Genomic DNA, 22,272 nt, shown 5'->3' on the forward strand with positions numbered 1-22,272 from the left:
ACTTCGCTATTTGTTGAAAGATCCAGGTCTCGGCCTTTTTATGTCATCCTCTTCTTCCTTCAAATTAATGGCTTTTTGTGATTCTGACTGGGGGACTTGCCTAGATTCACGAAGATCTGTCAGTAACTTCTACATTTCACTTGGCTCTTCTCCAATTTCTTGTAAGTCGAAGAAACAAACCTCCATTTCTCTTAGCTCCGCTGAAGCGGAATAACGATCCATGAGGCGAGTTGTGGCTGAACTAACCTGGTTAGTTCGTCTTTTCGAAGATCTTTCTGTCCCTATCTCTCTTCCAGTACCGATTCACTCCGTTAGCCAAGCCGCGATACACATCGCCAAAAACCCAGTATTCCATGAACGAACGAAACATGTCGAACTCGATTGTCATTTCGTGAGGCAACAGTTTCTTGCCGGTCTGATCTCCCTTTCTTATCTCCGCTCCTCCTCCCAAATCGCCGATCTCTTTACTAAATCTCTCACAGGACCTAATCATCACAATTTGTTAGGCAAGTTGGGGGTTCTTTCTTCCCCCTTTATCTTGAGAGGGGGTGTTGGTGATGATACAAAATTTAGCAAAGAAGAAGGTTTATCAATGGAGTTTAACAAAGAAGGTTTACCGATGAAGTTTTGACAGAGATTCTCGATACTTTCTATGTTTATGTCTGAAAGAGAATATTAGGTTTAATGCCAATGGACGGATGAGATTAAATCAATCAGTTGGCACAGTTTTTTGGACTTAATGGATCATCAGATTTGGGCCTGAACAACTTTCACTCGGTTGGGTTTTCTTAACAGCTTGGGCCCAAAATCAAAACAACTCTCTTTGGGCCTATTAAAAGGAAGCAGCAAACAGAAAATCATTTATCAATTTCTGTATATACAAATTAGTTTATTCTTTGATTTTATCATTTAGTTTGTTACAAGACAACAACAACAACAACAACAACAACAACAACAACAACAACAACAACAACAACAACAACAACAACAATGACCCAGTATAATCCCGCTAGTGGGGTCTGGGGAAGGTAATATGTACGCAGACCTTACCCCTACCCCGAAGGGTGAGAGGCTGTTTCCAGGAGACCCTCGGCTCAAAAAAGCAATAGGAGAAGATATATTAGTACCATAAAAATGCATAATAAAAATAACAACAATATATAAGAGATATGAAATACAGAAATACGAAATACGAAAATACGAAATAGATGGCTGGTATAGGTATAACTAGAAGGTAAAGCCCTGCATCAATAGACGACCAATGACCTTCCTAGTCTAACTCCTAACTGGATAGTCTCACTCTATTGTGCTGTAGAAATATTCACACTCTCCCCTAACCTACAACCTTAATGTTCGACCTCTATAATTCTCTATCAAGGGCCATGTCCTCAGTAATCCTAAGTCGCGTCATGTCCTGTCTGATCACCTCTCCCCAATACTTCTTAGGTCGTCCTCTACCTCTCCGCGTGCCCACTACAGCCAGTCGCTCACACCTCCTCACCGGTGCATCAGTGCTCCTCCTCTGAATGTGCCCGAACCATCTGAGTCTTACTTCCCGCATCTTGTCCTCCATGGGGGCCACACCCACCTTCTCTCGAATATCTTCATTCCTAATCTTATCCATCCTTGTATGCCCGCACATCCACCTCAACATCCTCATCTCTGCTACTTTCATCTTCTGGATGTGTGAGTTCTTTACCGGCCAACATTCAGTTCCATATAACATGGCAGGCCTAACCACTGCTCTATAAAACTTACCTTTTAGTAACGGTGGCACTTTCTTGTCACACAAGACTCCCGACGCTAACCTCCACTTCATCCACCCCACCCCTATACGGTGTGTGACATCCTCGTCAATCTCCCCGATCCCCTGAATAACCGATCCAAGGTACTTGAAACTACCTCTCTTGGGAATGACTTGAGAGTCAAGCCTCACTTCAACTCCCGCTTCCGTCGGCTCAACTCCAAATTTGCACTCGAGGTATTCCGTCTTCGTCCTACTCAACTTGAAACCTTTAGACTCAAGAGCATGTCTCCAAATCTCTAGCCTCTCGTTGACGCCGCCTCTTGTCTCGTCAATTAGAATAATGTCATCCGCAAATAGCATGCACCATGGAACCTCCCCTTGAATATGATGAGTCAGTGCATCCATCACCAGAGCAAATAGGAATGAGCTGAGCGCAAACCCTTGGTGCAACCCCGTAATAACTGGAAAGTGTACAAGACAGCTAGTAGAAATTGTACAACTGGCTAGGTAGTTAGAAAATAGATTCCTTTTCAGTGTATTTATACAATTGGCTGTACATACGTTTGAATCATAAAAAAATATAGAGAAAATTCTCCTGAATTCTTCTTCAATTCTGTCGGGTGGGGGTGGGGTAAGGGGTGTACTTTCACACGTTGGACGGTTTGTGTAATGTGGATTTTTTGTTTGAGATTGCAAAATTTTTGAGGCCTTGAAAATACCCTGTAATCAAATCAGAATCAGAATCAATCCTGATTCCTATTCCCTATACCACATTTGTACCGTCCCACTTTCTCTTCCTCCTTTTTGCCTTTTGGCCTTTTCACTCTCCCTATCTTCTCCTTATTACTCTCTCTCTCTCTCACACACACACACAGAGTTTTCTTCTCAGCTTCTGATGCATCGACTAAGATTTCTATAGCTTCTAATGTTGTTTTCAATTCCCTTTGGTTTGAGCAAAACTAGTATTAGCTTTTGCAATCTGAGTTTTGGATTCATGTTTACTAGCACTTCGCTGTATAATTCAGCAACTGTTAATTATAGCTCCAAAGTCTTCTGGTTCTTTTGTAATTAATGGTTTTTGAATCAATTTCCGCTATTACGCCTGATTTCTCTCGCAATTCACTATTCGCAACAACAAGGAAGAGAAGGGGTTTGAGGAAATTGGGCTCAAATTTGGATTTCAATTGGGTTTCTACTAAATGGGCAATTCGACCTTGTTGTGTGAATGGTGGTGGAAACCACCATAATTTTGATGTACATATTACAAATAGTATTGCCACAAGAGGAGCTCGAAATATTCTAATTAAGAGGTTTTCTGATGAATTAGAACCTTCTACAAGTGTCTCTGATGAATTAGAAGCTTCTACTAGTCGTTCTAGTAGTAACAATTTTGCTAGTTTTCAAGAAGACCCTTTTGTAGATAAGTTAAGGACTCAATTAGGGGTGATGCATCCATTACCTTCACCTCCAATTAATCGAGGCGTTTTCGGGCTTTTTGCTTTGTTTTTCTTTGTTGGTGTTGTTTTTGATAAGGTTTGGACTTCAAGAAAAAGTAGTTCTAAGGGAGGGGGGAATGGAGGGAACCCCGAGGGGATGTGGCCGCGGGTCCCAATGAATCTTTCGTCATTGTTAGAGAAGGATTTGCAAAGGAAAGAATCAGTGGAGTGGGTAAATATGGTGTTAGGGAAGTTGTGGAAGGTCTATAGAGGCGGCATTGAGAATTGGATCATCGGTTTGCTTCAGCCTGTTATTGATAATTTGAAGAAGCCTGATTATGTAGAGAGAGTTGAGATTAAGCAATTTTCGCTCGGGGATGAGCCTCTTTCTGTTAGGAGCGTCGAGCGCAGAACTTCTCGTCGAGTCAATGATTTGCAGTGAGTAACATTTCTTGCAAAGCTCTTTGCTTGTTTGATATAGAAAAAACTCTCCTAACTGTAAAAGGAAAAAAGGTTGAATTTAAAATTAGAAAAGCTCTTTACTTGTTTGATTTCCTTGGTTGAAAGAAAGCCTTTAAGTTGCTATATTCTCCTTAGCCTGCATTCTTCAGTTGTGACGAGGTCTAGAATCAAAAGAGAATTATACACACAACATTCTATTAGAGTATTAGAGAAAGCTCTTTCCTTGTGAAATTATTTCGGTTGAAAGCTATCGAGTTGATATTTTCTCCTTAGCTTTCGGTCCTTATTTATCCTTATCTTTCGTTCCTTATTTCAGTTGACGTCCAGAATCAGAAGGAAAATATAGGTACATCATTTAATTAGGAGGAGAATGTTTTCTTTCGATATAGTGGTGCTTTCACTCTATTGAAGAAACAACTAAACTAGGTGAGAGTGATGAAAAAAAGAAAAAAAAAAATTAGACTAGCTCCTTGAGAAATTTGAATCTGATAATTACGACCTGTCTTTTCCTCGATAAAGTTTGTAGTGGAGCTATACATTAGTTACCTCCATTCTGTGCCAAGGTAGTTTCGGATTTACAAATTGAAGGATAATGTTATGAAACTTCATAGAACATTGTTTGCTATCAATATACTTAAGCATCCTCTTGACCCAGAAAATCCTGATTCTGAACCAGGGAAGTATTTTTTTTGGGACATCTCCAACCAAATTTTGGCTCTCCTCATATGCTCTGTCTCATTTTACTACCGATTATTCAACTCAACTCCATAAATTTTGGTTCATTATTTGAAATCAGAACATGTGTATAGCTATGACCTTCTCTACTTTTCTCTGTGCTACAAAGTTCTCTAGCTCCAATCAAAGTGACATGATAAAAATACAACTCCTTACCTTTTTTGTTATGTGAAAGTTCATTAAATGTATCAACTGATTTGTGCATTGTTTAATGCTGCCTAGGTATCAGATAGGTCTCCGATACACTGGTGGTGCTCGTATGCTTTTAATGCTGTCACTAAAATTTGGAGTTATCCCCATTGTTGTACCAGTCGGTGTTCGGAACTTTGACATTGATGGTGAACTCTGGGTCAAGTTACGATTAATACAAACAGAGCCTTGGGTTGGAGCGGTTTCTTGGGCTTTTGTTTCCCTTCCGAAGATAAAGCTTGACTTGTCACCATTCCGTTTGTTCAACCTAATGGGTATGTGAAATTCAATCGTTAGGGCTATTATCTGTGAGATGAATCATGTGACAGATAAGAATCTTGGTGTTTAATGCCAGAAGAAAATATAGAGATATTCTAGTGTTTTCCTATTAATTTTATTCTTTTAATATTGGACTAAGATGAATTTAGATGGTTTGACATGGACAGTGAATATAATCAACTCTAACTTGCTTGGGATTGAGTCATAGTTGTTGTTATTGCATGCCCAAATGATTTAGATATTAAATAGTGTTTTAAAACAGATATATTCAAGATTTTACCTATAAAAGTTTCACAATTTTTTTTATTTTTTTTTAAAGTGTAACAAAAGTTTCACCATTCTTTTGTGTTTAATTTGTTTCTTTTGAAACCTCTTTGACTTTCTTTTTGTTAGCGCTCAATTCTTAGAGAAGAGTGAGCCATTCAGTGACTTATGGAGTGGAAAAAGTGTTTAGATTGTGAGTTTAATCATGGGTTTCAAATTTTTATTGTTGGAACATATTCTTTAAGACTTATGGATGAACTCCATAGAGTTAATTCGTATGGAGTACTGTAATGTAATTTTAGGAACTTCATACGAGTCTTTAGCACCGATTAGGTATACTTTTGAAGATTATGAAACATATTTGCATTCTTCTTTTCTAGTTTTCTTTCTTGCTCTGCATAATCTTCTCTATGGACTCATCTCCCTAACTAGCATTCTTCTGCCATAAAACCTGATTTTTTTATTAGTGAAAACCAGCTCTTTTTTGTTGAGTTGCTGTGAAGTGAGATCTCCAATATGTAGTTACCAAATGTTGATTACTTACTGAGGCCGAGTTGTCATCATTAATTGCCCATTGTTTATTTTTCTTTTCACGGATCTAAAATGGGATAACGATACCAAAAATAATTTTATAAACTAGGCGAGTGACTTTATTGATGTGGCCAGTATGAGGATATTCACATATTTATGTTTTTTTCTTGCATGTATTTGGGCAACACCAGCAATTCCTGTTCTATCAATGTAAGTAGTATTTTATCCATCATCTTCTGTTGTGTTTTTATTACACATGCGTATTCTGTTTCAGTTTGTTTATCCCAATTGCCAGCTCATTGAAGAGTCCTTTTTTTTTGGTGGGGATAAGTCAGCTCATTGAAGAATGCTTTCCACGACCGCTTTTACCCCTAAGACCTTATGCAGTCACATATGCTTCTTTCAGTTTTACAATTAAAAAAACCATTTGCATTTCAAGTTATAGGTCATGTTCAGTTGTCATCAATCATGTATGACTCTCTTGAGAATCTGCCACATTATCTTTATTCCAAGGAAGCCCTCGGCCTCTATCTTTCTGTCTTTCTCTCATGCTTCCCATTTATCCTCTCTGATTCTTTTGGAAATCTCTGGTCATTTGAAATGGTCTATGGTAATGACTAATGGTTGCATTTGGTGCTTTAGCACGGATCTTCTTTATATTTAATTCTAGGCCTAGATAGTTCTAGCATCATATTCATTCTTGATTTCTTGCCCGTCTTGTTTTCAATTTACAATATTCTATGGAACTATCTCATTTTCCACTGCAGCAGTGAGTGTGAGTTCTTATTTCTTCTATGGATATTTCAGGTTTTTGAAGAAACTTCTTACTGAGGATTTACCTCGTCTTTTCGTCCGACCGAAAAAAATTGTTTTGGATTTTCAGAAAGGGAAGGCAGTTGGCCCTGTTCCAAATGATGTTAAGTCTGGTCAAAATGAAGTGAAGGCTGGAGAAATGCAAGAAGGAAACAGGGACTTTGCTGGAGAACTATCAGTGACTCTTGTTGATGCAAGGAAACTCTCTTATATCATCTATGGTATGAATTTGTTCATCTATCATCAGTGGCATCAATCTTTCCTAGTTCTGATTTTTGCTTCTTTGTAACACTAAAAACTTGTCAATTCGTTTCTTCATATTCTTTTAATAGTAAGAAAATGCTGTGTACATATTCTAATCTGGTGAAAGAAAAAAGAAAAAAGGGTATTTGTTTGAAAATCAGTCGAAGATCCTAAATAATGTGACTTCCATTGCATGAACAACTACTTTAAGTGAATATAAAAGCCATCCATTTGGGGACTCATAGTTGGTGCTGTAATCATAGTGAACCAGTGGAAGCATAATTTATCATTCTTCTTTCAAATAGAATAATTACAGGATGAAATCACTGATTAAGAAAACAGTACCAAATGAATCACATTGTAAAGAAGGAAATGTGAAGACTTTTGACTATGCTCACCGACAAATATAAAATAATTTCGTAGCTAAAGTTTGGTAGAAATGAGTGATTCCATTAAATTACTGTCGCCCCCACCTCTTCCCTTTTGTCTTTTCTTTTAAGTGCCAACCACGGCTTGGGTGCACATATATAACCTTTGTCTCAAGTTTATCAGAAAGTATGTTCTTTATGTGATTCAATGACATTGGCCACCACCAAGAAACAGCGACTTCATTGATGTCCATGCCTGGATTCAGATGCTAGGTACTTATCAAAAAAATAAAAACAAAAACTTTTGTTTCCAGATGCTAGGTTAGCACATGGAGAGCCTTGCACATAAGATGTTTAGATCAGGTTATCACATAAGGGTTTTGTAGGCCTCATTTCTTTCATGAATACTACTTGTTTTCTGTAAATGTAATTTCCTCTTCTATTTTTCCATGTCTCTCTTTGTGAAATTCTCCTGGACTCTGTCATTCAGGCAAAACTGATCCATATGTTATTCTAAGACTTGGAGATCAAGTAATACGCAGCAAAAGAAACAGTCAAACTACTGTAATTGGACCTCCTGGAGAGCCTATATGGAATCAGGTGATTTAAATTTAGATCTGTTGGCCTGATATAGTGGTAGGATTTATTTGTCGGTCGGCTTGCTTAATCTTTTGCTGTAACTCATACATCTGTTGCCCATTTTTTCTTTGTTCTTTGGCAGGATTTTCACATGTTTGTCACAAACCCCAGGAAACAAAAGCTATATATAGAAGCAAAGGATTCCCTTGGATTTACAGATTTTACTATTGGGGCAGGAGAGGTAAACATCCTGTACATGCAAATATTATCTGTTGTCTTTGTTGCTCAAAGGTGATCCATCTAATTTCTTGTTTTCTGGGGCGAAGAGCTAAAGATGATTCTTGCAATGAAACAAATATGCTTAGAAGGTGTAATTCTTCTTTACTAGATTGTATGAGGATTGCGTTCTCTGTTTTGTTTTTCTTTACTAAGTTCAGATATGAGTCAAGTATCAGCGAAGTTACAAACTTCTGCTTGGAACTTATTAAAACTTTGTGGATACTGCTAGACTTTGAAATAATTTTGTGCTTAGTGCTATCTTTGAAATCTGCAATATTAGGTGAGAATGGGTCAAAATTAGTGGTAGAGGTTTTTGTGATTTATAGAATAAAAAAGAGGGTAACTTACAATTTTTAGAAAGGTATCCTGCTGATGACTGCTATTTCTAGGTTGATCTGGGATCTCTTGAAGATACTGTACCGACTGACATAATTGTGGTCATCAGAGGCTGGGGACTACTGGGACCAAGGCCTGTAGGAGAGGTCTTACTCCGACTGACATATAAAGCTTATGTCGAAGATGAAGAAGATGAAAGGATTGAAGCAAGGTCCTTGGATTTGGATGCTTCAGATGATGAATTATCCGACTTTGATGAACGAGATGCTGCTGTATATGAGCAGCGTGGAAAGACTGTGTCTAGTGGAACAGATAAAGAATCATTTGTGGATTTATTAGCAGCGTTAATTGTCAGTGAGGAATTCCAAGGGATCGTGGCATCTGAAACAGGCAATATTAAAACTGTAGATGATTTTAAAACTAGAGTGTCAGCATCAAGACAACGTACTCCTGCTAAACCTGTACAACAAAATTCTGATACCCCTGAAAATTTCGGAGGTAAATTGCATTGAATTGCTCTGGATAGTTCAAATTTCAATTTTATTTTCTCCTAGGAAATGCTTAAGAGTTCTTCTCATTTCTTGCTTGTCTCATTTAACACCTCTTATTTGCAGAATTGGCCCTATTTTGGCTTGCGGTTATCACAAGTATCTCAGTTCTAATTGCTCTCAATGTCAGTGGTTCTAGCATTTTCAATCCCTGATATATGAAACAAAATAAAATTGATACCACCTAGTAAAGAATACAATATAGAGCTTCTGCTGGGTGATTCTGTCAAAACCACACAGTTGTCCCCACTCTGGGATTGCCCGAACGGAAACTTTATCATAGTTCGTGCCTTTTGTCATTCTTCCATTCGAGGTATGTTGGTCTTCTGATTCTATACCTTAACTCACTATTCCACATGCATTTGTCACTTAAACTCATTTCTCTACCTCTTGCAGTATATGTTGTCGGCCTTTTGGCTAAGAACTTTAGTATCTGCTCTTTACCAGTTTCTCTGCAACTAATTAGCAACCAATGACAAATATAGGAGAAGGTGAATTTGAAATTCCAGCGGGTGGTTTACGTAGTGTAATTTATATCATGGTGCCACTGAAAGAGTATGTTTGTTGGGTAGCCTAGAGGCTCTTAAACAAGTAATTACCGAATGAACTTTGAACTTAATGTGCTAACATTTAACATAAAAAATTAGCATGACAACTACAATGTTAATCTTGAATATTGACAATATGAGCGTACAATTTGATCTAATTTCAGATTGAAAAATACCAACATATTTCTTATTTCCTTGTATAAATTAGCAGATTTACCATTGTTTCTTGGTGTTTCAGTTTCAAAATTTTATCACTTCGATAGTTATTTATATCCTTGAAGAATATAGTATGACTTAACAATTGGTGGATAACACAAAACATGGATTTGCATATGACAGATTCATATCCACGAGGAATTCTTCTAGGAAAATAGGGATTTTAACACTGGAAAAAATATATTCATTCAGGATAGTTATTTTCATGAAAACATAACTTGGTTTACTTTTGTTGTCTTAAGTTGTGTTTCTTTAATTCCTGAGCTCTGAACTAAATTTGCTTATTCTTTTGTTTGCTGTGGCAGGCTGGGCAACCGATTCCTCCATTTTCTGTCTACTGTTGTACACTAACATTTTAACAAGATCAAATACTCAAACCCTCTCCCCCCTACAACCTCCAAAAGCAAATGAAGAGGATCCCCAAACACATAAAAGAGAACATTCAAATATATTTTTTTTTACAATGAGGTATATATTCTTGTTAGCGGCAAATTTTGGCCATCCCCTTCTTCTAGGTATTTGTTTCATCTGGTAAAATTTCTCTCCTCTCTCTCTGTCTCTGTGTGTGTGTGTGTGTTGCAGAGTTGGATTCAGCCACTGAACTTTGACTTTAATGTGATTTAAGTTATTTTAGCCGTGGTTCACCATGTGTCGTGAACTGCCCAACTTTAGTGGCCTGATGTTTTCTCTTTACAAGAGATTCAATCTAAGAGTCTACTATGCCATTGAAACTAGTGAAAATAGTTATAATTCTGTCCTCTTCAGCCTAACCTTTCTTTCTCTTCATTCTTAAAGTGGTAAGAGGACAACCGTATTATGATATGACGATACTGTCAATGTTGCATGTGGTAGAGTATTTTGACTAGAACGAAACTAAAGATCAAGCAAGTATTGTTGGCTACTTGCCAAGTTGAGAAACAAAGTATTCAAGTGTACACTTTATTTGTTAGAAAAAAAGCTTTAAATACATCGATTTTCAGCTGCTTATGGGGGAGTTGGCAGAGAAGGAAATGAGCAATTCTTAGTTTCAGAAGATTAACTTTATTTCTGGATGACTCTCTTTCTATTCTAAAGTTGTAATATTAGTATTGTCCTATTTTCTTATCTGTGATTCTCTATTTAAGCCTACTACTTATATATCGTAGTATGTCCCTCTATGTGTTAAAGTTTGTTTCTTTCGACAATTGCCGCATGAACTTTGATAAGTTATTATAATGGTATTCGTATTTTCAATTGGTGCTTGATCAGAAATTGACCTATATATGTTGGAAGGTCAGATTTTGAGTGATAAATATTTTCATATCTATCTATTTTATTTCTTAATATATTTTTTATTAATCCTTGCATTCGAAAGAATCACAGGATAATACCAACACAAAGAGTGACATGATGGAGAGTTTGTATTGACTATAGACGACTTAATGATGCTACAAGAAAAGATTATTTTCCTTTGCCCTTTACTGATCAAATGCTAGAAAGAATAGCATGATATGGTTTGTATTGTTTTCTTGATGGATACTCAGGATACAATCAGATACCAACTGCTCCAGAAGACTAAGACATAACTACTTTCAACATTGCCCTTGCTACATTTCAACATTGCATGACAGCTATCTTTTCTCAAAATTTTCTTGAATTTTTATGGATGATTTCACTCTTTTCGAAAAATCATTTAAATATTGCATTTATCACTTAAGCCTAGTACTCAAAAGAGGCAAGGAAACTAACTTGGTTTTGAATTGGGAAAAATGTTATTTTATGGTACAAGAGGGAATTGTGCTTGAACAGTGCTAAGGGAATAGAAGTTAATAAAGCAAAAATCAGCATCATATCAGGATTACCCCCTCCCACAAAAGGTAAGAGGTATTAGAAGTATCTTAAGACATGCTGATTTTTATATAAGGTTCATAAAAGATTTTTCAAAAATTTCAAACCTCCAACTAACCTACTCATGAAAGATGCCAGGTTTGATTTTTCAGATGAGTGCAAGAAAGCTTTCGAAATCCTCAAAGAGAAATTAGCTAACACGCCCACTGTAGTCACCCCTGACTGGAGTCAACCTTTTGAAATAATGTATGACGCGAGTGATATAGCGGTGGGAGCCGTTTTAGAACAAAAGAGGGATAAGTTTTTTAGACTAATATACTACGCTAGTGGAACTCTCAATGAAGCTCAATTGAATTATGCTACCACTGAGAAAGAACTATTGGCGGTAATATTTGCCTTTGATAAATTTTGATCTTACCTCATCGAAACTAAGGTCACAGTATACACTGACCATGCGGTAGTAAAATACCTCTTAGCAAAAAAGAAGAAGCTAAACCTCGATTGCTAACGTGAATATTGTTTTTACAAGAATTTGACCTTGAAATTAAAGATCGAAAAGGTTCTGAAAATCAAGTGATAGTTCACTTATCAAGACTGGAAAATCCGCCTTTAGAATGTACTGATATCAGGGAAGAACTCCTTGATGATCAAATCTGCTTAATTGCAACAGTAGTTGATCAACCCCCATGGTTTACCGACATTGCCAATTACTTGGTCGGCAACTGGATATCTCAAGGATTCTCCTACCAAAGAAAAAGCTTTTAGCATAAGCTAAATATTATTTTTGGTATGTTCCTTGTTCAATATTGTGCAGATAGTCTTATTAGAAGACGTGTCCTTGAAATAGAAATGAATAATATTTTGCACCATTATTATGATGCTGCGGCCGGTGGCCATTATGCAGCTAACAAGACTGCCTCCAAAGTGTTGGAAGCAGGATTCTTTTGGCCTACCATTTTCAAGGATGCGAGAATTTATGTCGCAAAGTGTGACAGATATCAACGAACAAGAAACATCTCCAAAAGAGATGAAATGCTCATGCAGTCTATTCAGGTATGTGAAATATTTGATATATGGAGGATAGATTTTATGGGTCCTTTTTCTTTCGTCCTATTCCTATGAGTACATCCTTGTGGCAGTAGATTATGTGTCACGATGGGTTGAAAACATACCCACAGAAAAAAATGACGCGTAGACGGTGTGTGATTTTCTTAGAAAATATATTTTCACGAGATTTGGCGCATCGCGAGTCATTATTACTGATCAAGGCACTCATTTCATCAACATACAATTTTCTAGCCTACTAGTTAACTACAGTGTAACTCATAAAACGGACACACCATATCATGCCCAAACACAAAGGCAAGTGGAAGTTTCTAATCATGAAATAAAGAGAATCCTCGAAAATACGGTTGGAAGATCAAGAAAAGATGGCAATAAAACTTGATGATGCATTATGAGCCTACCGAACGACATTTAAAATGTCTACTTATACAACCTCTTACAAATTAGTCTATACCAAAGCATGTCATTTGCCCATCGAACTTGAACATAAAGCTTTTTGGGCTTTAAAAAAATTGAACATGGAACTATGCCCAGTGAGAAAGAACAGATTATTACAGGTAAATGAACTAGACGAGTTCAGAATGGAAGCTTATGAAAATTCAAAACTCTGTAAGAAAAAGATAAAGAAATGACAAGACAAGATAAGATTTACGTGGTTCGGCAATTTTTGCCTACTCCACATTCACACAATGAATAGCTCTTTATTAATTGAAAAGAAAGAAGAAGTTGAGGGATGGTATGCAAATGAAAATGCAGACCCCTTTTATAGACATTTGAATGCCCTGCCGCCATAAACACTTACGTCATAAGAATGCTGACGTAAGCACTTACGCCATAAGAAATGCCGACGTAAGCACTTACGTCATAGGAAAAGATTTCAAAGATGGCTTCCGCCTATCATTTTTCTTCTCTCTTTGACTTTTCTTTCTTTTATTTTGTCTACTTTTTCTTCTTTCACATTCAACAACAGGTTTGCTCTTATCAATCTCTCCGTCAAACCTATGTTACATCAAGAAAGAAATTAAAAAAAAAGATTTTCTATTCTCTGGTGGCGCCTTCACGCTATCAGTCTTGAAGGCTAATTGAGGCAGTGCACAACCTCAGTTTATCAACACCGACAACTTTGGTCAACATGCCCGACAAGTTCTTTGATCCTTATATCTTCTGCAGGGTAAGAGTTCCTTCACTTATCAACTCTCGGATATGATGATACCTCAATTGGATGTGCTTTGATCTTGCATGAAATACTGGATTCTTGGAAAGATGAATTACTGGCTATCGCTAAAAATCACACAATTGTCCTGCTCTTTACCTAGCTCTTTAAGAAAATTCTTGAGCCAAATCATCTTTTTTCCAGCTTCTGAGATTTTCATGTACTCTGCTTCAATGGTAGATAGAACAACACTTTTCTAAAGTCTGGACATCTAGTTAACAGCAGTACCACCCATGGTAAACTCGTAGCATGTGGTACTTTTTTGACTATCCAAATCACCGCCTAAATTTGCATTAGTAAAACCTTGTAAGATAATATTGATCTTTTTAAAACGAAGTATCATGCCTGAGGTTCCTTTGAGATATCGCAATATCCATTTTGCACCTTCTCAATGCTACTTTGTTGGATATGACATGTATCTACTGACAACTCCAATTGCATGGGCTATGTGAGGACTAGTACAAACCATAGTATACATCAAACTTCCTACTGTTGAAGCATATGGAACTTTGGACATGTACTTCCTTTCTTCATCTGTCTTAGGTGATTGGTTCTTCGACAGATTAAGATGTCTTCCGAGTGGAGTGATTCTGGTCTTTGCATCATGAAGACTGAACCTGCTTAGTACCTTCTGTATGTACTTTTCTTGAGACAATTTTAAGGTTCTTTCAGACCTGTTTCTACTAAACCTCATCCCAAGAATTTGCTTAGTTGATCCTAAGTTTTTCATTTCAATCTCCTCCGCCAGTTGTTGCTTAACCCTGTTGATCTCATTTATGCTAGATCCTGCAATTACCATATCATCAACGTACAACAGTAAAATGATATAGGATTCATCAAGATTTTTGATATAACAACAATGGTCTATCTCACATCGTGTAATACTATTGTTATGCATGAATCCAACAAATTTCTTATACCATTATCCGGGAGCTTATTTCAAACCATACAAACTCTTCTGCAACTTACACACAAGGTTTTCTTTATGAGAAACTTGAAAACCTTCAGGTTGCGTCATGTAGATGTCTTCTTCAAGGTCACCATGCAAGAAAGCTATTTTAACATCTAGCTGCTCCAAATGTAAATTTTCTGTAGCTACGATACTTAACACCAACCTGATAGTAGTTAATTTGACTACAGAAGAGAAGATCTCGATGTAATCAATTCCTTCCTTCTGCTGAAAGCCTGTTACTACTAGTAGTGCTTTATATCTCTTCTTACCATCATGTTCTTCCTTGACTATGTACACCCACTTGTTCTGCAATGCCTTATTCCTTTTGGTAATTCTGTAAATATCTATGTTTTATTCTTTTGAAGAGAATTCATTTCTTCTTTCATGACTAGCTTCTACTTATCAGAGTCTAACACCTGCGTTGCTTCAACAAAATGCTCCGGTTCTCCAGCATCAGTCAAAAGTAAATAGTGGAGAGAGAGAGAGAGTTAACCTATATGGAGAATTCGTGACTCTTGTAAATCTCCTTAATGTAGGTTCAAGAGTAACCGATCCCGAATTTGATTTAAGTCCTGACTCCAGATTTGGTTCTGTATCTGATTCTATCTCTGGTTCCGGTTCTGATCCAGATTCGGCTTTTGGTTCTTTAGCTTCAATTTCAGAACCAATTGTAATCCCTCTAACCACGTCATTTTCTAAGATTTCTTCTAACTCAACTATTTCAGATGTCTATTTACTGGTGTTGGTTGGTTCTACTTCAAGCTTGCCTTTGAACATCACATTTTTATTAAATATGATATTCCTGTGTCTTAGGATCTTTCTATTCTGATCATCCCAAAATCGATAACCAAAATTATCATCACCATAGCCAATAAAGAAATATTTCTTGGTTTTACGAACAATCTGGTAATACTCCTCAAATTTATAAAAGTTTCGAGACACACTAACTATAGAATTAAATTATTACTATTTTAATTATTTTTATCTTGCCTATAGTGAAATATATATATATATATATATATATATAATTGGATATACAATTAGGAAAATATTAATAGTTTTAATACTATTAATTTTCAAAAATGGGTATCATTAATTATTAGTTAAGTTAAAAAAAAGAAGGAAAAAGGCCTAAAAGCCCATAAAAGGGTTGTTTGAAACAAAAGGCTCCAAGCCTTAAAGAGAAGCAGAATGTTTATCAAAAAGGACGGAAGGCAAAAGCTGAGACAAAAAACAGAACAGTTCGCTCACGAAATAGAGGCTTCTTATCACACATGCAACGGAAAATTTAGGGTTCTTTACAAATCACTAATTCTTGAACTCAGGTATGTAAAATTCCCTATGGTCAATTACCGTAATAGGTAAGAATTGAATAGTTAATTCCCTTATTCCTCTATATCAATAATAAATTTCATATTAGGTGTAAAACTTTAAAATTGATTAAAATACGCTGGTTGTAGTAGAATCAATTGGTTAACGGGTATAAATTGGACTGGGGCCTACGTATTTGCTCGAGAAGTTTTGAGGTGAGTTAATATAATCCTTTACCAAAGTAGTTTTACTCACAAAAGTATGCATACGAGGTGTTTGATGAATTGGCTAAAAAATGAATATGTACTTAATTGAAGAGTGAGTAGCTCATCTTACTTTTCCAACTCAAAAGTTTTCTGCCTCACATTCAATTTCAAATCGTTTCCCTTATGTAGCAGATATAAAGTTCCTACCATTGGGTTTGTTCAAAAATCTACATTTTTAGTTTGGTACTATCGTATTAGAAACACTGTAAGAGTAAATATTGTGAGGAATCCAATTCATATGTTTAGATTTTTTTTCCTTTTTTGTTTTTTTGTTTCTCTATTTGGAATTTGGCCAAGAAGTTGCATTGACATTCTATTAGCATAGAATTATGTTAGTTAAAGTGAGATGATTTATTCTGACATATGTGCTTAAATTTTCAGATTTTTGTGTTATTCTTATATGCCACTTTCATGTGAAAAATTTATGGAGAACCAAGATTCTTTAAAAATGCTTTTGAATGTTAATTTCATTCTTATGTCATGCTTTATATTTAAGGATACCGGTATGATCATGTGTATAAGATTTAGACTTGAAAAGTCACAAGAAGAAGTTTTAGAAAGAAAAGATTTTTGGGAGTATCCTTTATTCTGATAAGGGGTCATCGTCCAGGCCGAGGGTTCTGGCCAAGGCGTTGACTTCCTGAAACAACTTCTGCCAAAGTAGGGAGCACACGAGCCGAGGGTCTCGTTGCTGAGAATTTACTTAGCCATGCTAAGATATGATATATGAGCGTTGAGAACCATGAAGCGAGTGGCACCTCGTGGATTGGGCCTATTCGATCAGGTTGGGATCGAACCCGTGCCGATCATGAGACAAAATTAAGTCAGGATAGTTGGAAATCCCAAAGTACAAAGAGAAGTATTTTTTTGAAAAAGAAAAGAATTTCTTTTATAATATTCATAAACTGCTATTATGCAATTATTTTAGAATTATTCTTATAAGCTTTATGTTTTACATGCATTTAGAATCTTTGCTCATAATGTATATGTTATTAAAATTTTGTCCCTTGTTGTTGAGACTCACTGAGTACAATGGATGGTACTGACGTTCTCTTTTGGGAACCTACGTTGGTCTGCGGTACAACATAGGAACCGAATTTGCAGGCGAGCAGGCTACAAGTTAGGGATTCCTTCTCTTCCAGTGCTATTGGTGAGCTCCGCTTTTGTTCGTGGAGTATTCCTTAGAGTCATTTTTATTTAGCTATTTCTTTGTTTACTTAGAGAACTGGCCAGAAAATCTCATGTCCTGAGTAGTGCGTCAGTTTATCAGTAGAGGCTTTATAGACATAGTTGTTGAGTTAAGATTCGAATGTTTTTTTATAATAACTTAGCAGTAATGCAGTAGTTACTACGAATAAAGTTTTGGAGTTGATTTATTTAAATATTAAATTAGTCAAAAGTATTTGATTAGAGTATTGCCTTATTGCATGTAAAGTTTGGAGTTATAATAGATTTGATAAGCAGAGATAGTTCGCTCGGTCGTGTTTAGTGATCGAGTGTCGGTCCCAGCCTGTTCAGAAAATGGGTCGTGACAAACTTGGTATCAGAGCCTCAGGTTTATGGAGTCCTAGGGGTCTATGAAGCCGTGTTAGTAAAGTCTTGTTTTTGTGTATGAAGTGCGCCATACTTATAAACAGGAGGCTACAAGCATTTAGGAAAAGTCTCATTTTTTTCATACTTTAGATCGTGCAGTAGATGCTACCTATTAGAAACTATCTAATGTATTCGTTTCTTTAAAACTCGCAGAGATGGCTCGTACTCGTAACTCTGACACCGACACTCAGGATGATGCTCAAGAAATTATTGCTACCATTATGGCTCAAGGCAGAACTAAGAAGGCTTCGACTCAGAAAAGGAAGGGAAAATCCACAAAGGGAGTCCAAGTACCCAGGTTGAACAAGAAGGAGGGGTGGAGCATGATGATCTAGTACCTCAGGATCCAGTACCGCCCCCAACAGCAGCTCCGACTCAGGCAACTATATCTCCCGAGGTGGGTCAGATGTTTAATGCTGTCAACAGTGCTATGGAGATGTTTAAATCCTTTATGGCCAACCAGAACGAGAGAAGAGATGAGATTCCACCTCAATCAAATAGACAGAACAATTCTGAGTCCTCAAGAGTGAATGAATTTTTGAAGTTGAGTCCTCCAGTGTTCCATGGTTCTATAGTTGATGAAGATCCGATGTTGTGGCTGGAGAGTGTCAAGAAAGCCCTCCAAGTGATGAAAGCATTTGATGATGAAGTTGTGGAGCTAGCTGCTTACCAGCTTAGAGATGTGGCCGGCGTTTGGTTTGAGATGTGGGAAAAGGAAAGAGATGAAGATGATGGTCCGCCTACATGGGAAGAATTTGAAGAGGCCTTCATGGCTAACTTTATCCCAGAAGAGGATAGGGAAGCTAAGGCTACAGAGTTCAAATAGTTCAAGCAAGGGAATAAAATGTGCAAGAGTACTACATGGAATTCATAAGGTTAGCTAAACATGCTCATCATATGGTTAAGACAGAAAAAGCAAAGATTCACAGGTTTGTTGGCGGTTTAGCTTACCACATTAAGGATACGGCATCAGCTGCAGTAGTAGGGATGACAGTCTTCTCCTCTGTTGTGGTATTTGCCAAGCACTTAGAAAAAGACAGACAACTAAGTAAAGAAGAAAAAAAGCATAACAAAAAAGCCCGGACAACGGGCAGGTTTAATGGTACATCTAGCGGAGGTGGAAGGGATTCCTTTAATAAGGAGTCATTAGCACCAGCTCAGTCCGGTCATCAGTCAGGTGGTGGGTCTTCCTTCAAACGTACTCAGAGTTATGGAAATCAGTCTCGCTAGAATCAGAATTTTAGGACATCATCCTCGCATAGCCAGAGTCATACTGCGCAACATTCACACCAACAAGGTCTTTGTGGAACATGTAAGCGGCAACATTCAGGTCAGTGCAATCTCGGGTTTCATGGTTGCTACCATTGTGGAGACATTGGTCATATAAAGGCCAACTGCCCAAAGTTGCGACGTAATTTCAGTGGTGGATCAACTCGTCCTTCTAGTTCCTCAGCTACTGCAGTTGCACCACCTCAGGATCATGGTTCTTATAATCAGACCGGGCATAGAGCAGGCAGAGGTGCAGACTGAGTTACTCAGGGAGGGGGACAACCATGTTTGTTTGCTACACTTGATCGTCAGAGTGCAGAGGCATCTGCAGAAGTTATTACAGGTATACTTTTAGTCTGCTCACATAATGCTTATGCCATAATGGATCCAGGTTCAATGTTTTCATATGTGACTTCATACTTTGCAATTAACCTCGGACTAGAACCGGAACAACTTAGTGAGCCATACCTAGTATCTACTCCAGTTGGCGAGTCAGTGAAAGTCACAAGAGTCTATAGATGTTGTATAGTTTCAGTCCAAGGTCGCAACACCAAGGCCGATCTCACAGAATTAGAAATGGTGGATTTCGATGTGATCATGGGTATGGATTGGTTGTCTTCCTGCTATGCCATGTTAGATTTTCATGCCAAGATAGTCAGGTTCCAATTTCCAAATGAAGAAGTCTTAGAGTGGAAGGATAGTTCAGCATCGCTTGTAGGTTAGTTTATTTCTTACCTTAAGGCACAACGAATGATCGGTAAGGGGTGTCTCGCCTATTTGGCTCACATCATTAATCCAGAATCAGAACCACCAGCTCGTCAGTCTGTGCCAGTTGTTAGAGAATTTCCAGAAGTTTTCCCAGATGACCTTCCCAGACTTCCTCCCGAAAGAATCATAGACTTTGGCATTGATCTCATGCCAGGTACTCAGTCCATATCTATACCTCATTATAGGATGGCTCTAGCAGAACTTAATGAGTTGAGAGAACAGTTGAAAGACCTTCTTAACAAGGGCTTCATCAGGCTGAGTGTTTCACCATGGGGTTCCCCGGTTCTGTTTGTCAAGAAGAAAGATGGGTCTCTCAAAATGTGCGTCGACTATCGGTAGTTGAATAAAGTTACCATTAAGAACAAGTACCCACTGCCAAGAATTGATGATTTATTTGATCAACTTCAGGGTGCAAAGTACTTTTCAAAAATAGACTTGAGGTCAGGGTACCATTAGTTGAGAATCAGAGAAGAGGATATATTTAAAACAGCCTTTAGAACTCGCTATGGGCACTATGAATTTCTAGTGATGTCCTTCGGGTTGACAAATGCTCCAGCTGCATTCATGGACCTCATGAACAGAGTTTTCAAGCCATTCCTGGATACCTTTATTATTGTGTATAGATGATATTTTGGTGTACTCTAAGAGCAAGGAAGATCATGCAAAACACCTTAGAATAGCCTTGCAGACCTTGAAGGAGAATGAGCTTTATGCCAAGTTTTCAAAATGTGAGTTCTAGTTGCAGTCAGTGGCATTATTAGGCCACGTGGTATCTAGTGAAGGAATAAAAGTAGACCCTCAGAAGACAGAAGTAGTCAAGAACTGGCCTAGGCCGACAACACCAATCGAAATCAGGAGTTTCTTGGGGTTAGCTGGCTACTATAGAAGGTTTGTGGATGGGTTTTCCTCACTTGCAGCTCCATTAACTAAGTTGACTCAGAAAGCGATTAAGTTCTAATGGTCAGATGTTTGTGAGCAGAGTTTTCAAGAGTTAAAGAAGAGGTTGACCACTGCACCTGTGTTAACTTTGCCGACAGGTTCGGGTGGATTCACAGTGTATTATGATGCCTCCATAGTGAGCCTTGGTTGTGTTCTTATGCAAACTAGAAAAGTTATTGCTTATGCTTCCAGTCAGTTAAAGAATCATGAAAAAAAACTACCCTACACACGACTTGGAGCTTGTAGCAGTGGTGTTTGCATTAAAGATATAGCGACACTACCTTTATGGAGAGCATTCTGAAGTGTTTACAGATCACAAAAGCCTCCAGTACATTTTCAAGCAAAAAGAATTAAATTTGAGACAGAGAAGGTGGCTCAAGCTATTGAAAGATTATGACATCAATATCCTTTATCACCCGGGCAAAGCTAATGTGGTAGCAGATGCACTTAGTAGGAAGTCAATGGGTGTCTTGGCCCATCTTGTAGTACAAAGGCGATCTTTGGGTCGAGAAATTCAAAAGCTAGCAATTGATGGAATTAGATTGGATGAGACCGAAGAAGGAGGTATAACTGCTTATGCCTTAGCGCAATCCTCCCTTGTTGCGCATGTTAAGGCTAAGCAAGACGAAGATCCGTACTTAGTAAAGTTAAAAGAAGGAGTCAGAAACAAAGAAATCACTGCTTTCACTCTAGGAAGTGACGGAGTTTTAAAGTTGAATGATCGGTTATGTGTGCCGGATGTAGATAGTCTTAGGAAAGCCATAATGGAGGAAGCTCACAGCTCGAGGTACTCTATCTACCCAGGTGCTACCAAAATGTATCTAGATTTGAAAGAGTTGTATTGGTGGAAAGACATGAAGAAACAAGTAGCAGATCATGTGGCTAAATGTTTAAATTGCCAGCAAGTCAAAGCCGAGCATCAGAGGCCTGGTGGCCTAGCTCAAGATATAGAGATACCATAGTGGAAATGGGAGATGATTAATATGATTTCGTAGTAGGTATACCTTGCACGTACCGTAAACATGATTCAATTTGAGTTATTGTAGACCGATTGACAAAGTCCGTGCATTTCCTACCAGTAAAGATGACAGATTCTGCAGAGCAGTATGCGTAGTTGTACAACAAAGAAATAGTCTGATTGCATGGTACTCCAGTTTCAATCATATCTGATAGAGGCCCTCAGTTTACGACGCATTTTTGGTAGGCATTTCAGAAAAGATTAGGTACCAAGGTCAATTTGAGCACTACTTTCCATCCACGGACCGATGGCTAGGCAGAAAGGACTATTCAAACACTCGAAGATATGCTGCGGGCATGTGTTATAGATTTTGGAAGTAATTTGGATGATCACTTACCACTTATAGAATTTGCTTACAATAACAGCTATCAGGTTAGCATCGGTATGGCTCCTTATGAAGCGTTGTATGGGCGAAGATGTAGGTCTCCAGTGGGTTGGTTTGAACCAGCAGAGGTGCCGTTGATTGGTCCAGAGTTTG

The 22,272-nt window shown here is 37.7% G+C and overlaps 2 protein-coding genes across 2 annotated transcripts; both read left to right on the top strand.

Annotated features, from left to right (window-relative positions):
* Positions 1-2,458: 2,458 nt before the first annotated feature.
* LOC104211288 (tricalbin-3-like) lies at positions 2,459-10,215 on the top strand. Its single transcript, XM_009760326.2, has 9 exons — positions 2,459-3,621; positions 4,603-4,844; positions 5,835-5,853; positions 6,451-6,677; positions 7,558-7,667; positions 7,789-7,887; positions 8,315-8,759; positions 8,876-9,122; positions 9,879-10,215. Exons 1-8 carry the CDS (start codon positions 2,819-2,821, stop codon positions 8,962-8,964), a joined length of 2,034 nt encoding a protein of 677 aa, XP_009758628.1. The 5' UTR covers positions 2,459-2,818; the 3' UTR covers positions 8,965-9,122; positions 9,879-10,215.
* An 8,446-nt stretch (positions 10,216-18,661) lies between these two features.
* On the top strand, positions 18,662-21,738 carry LOC138889353 (uncharacterized). Its single transcript, XM_070172649.1, has 5 exons — positions 18,662-18,998; positions 19,131-19,319; positions 19,461-19,787; positions 19,869-20,157; positions 21,099-21,738. Exons 1-5 carry the CDS (start codon positions 18,662-18,664, stop codon positions 21,736-21,738), a joined length of 1,782 nt encoding a protein of 593 aa, XP_070028750.1.
* Positions 21,739-22,272: the final 534 nt, after the last annotated feature.

This window comes from Nicotiana sylvestris, chromosome 4 (genome assembly GCF_000393655.2).
Source record: "Nicotiana sylvestris chromosome 4, ASM39365v2, whole genome shotgun sequence".
NCBI classification, from domain to species: domain Eukaryota; kingdom Viridiplantae; phylum Streptophyta; class Magnoliopsida; order Solanales; family Solanaceae; genus Nicotiana; species Nicotiana sylvestris.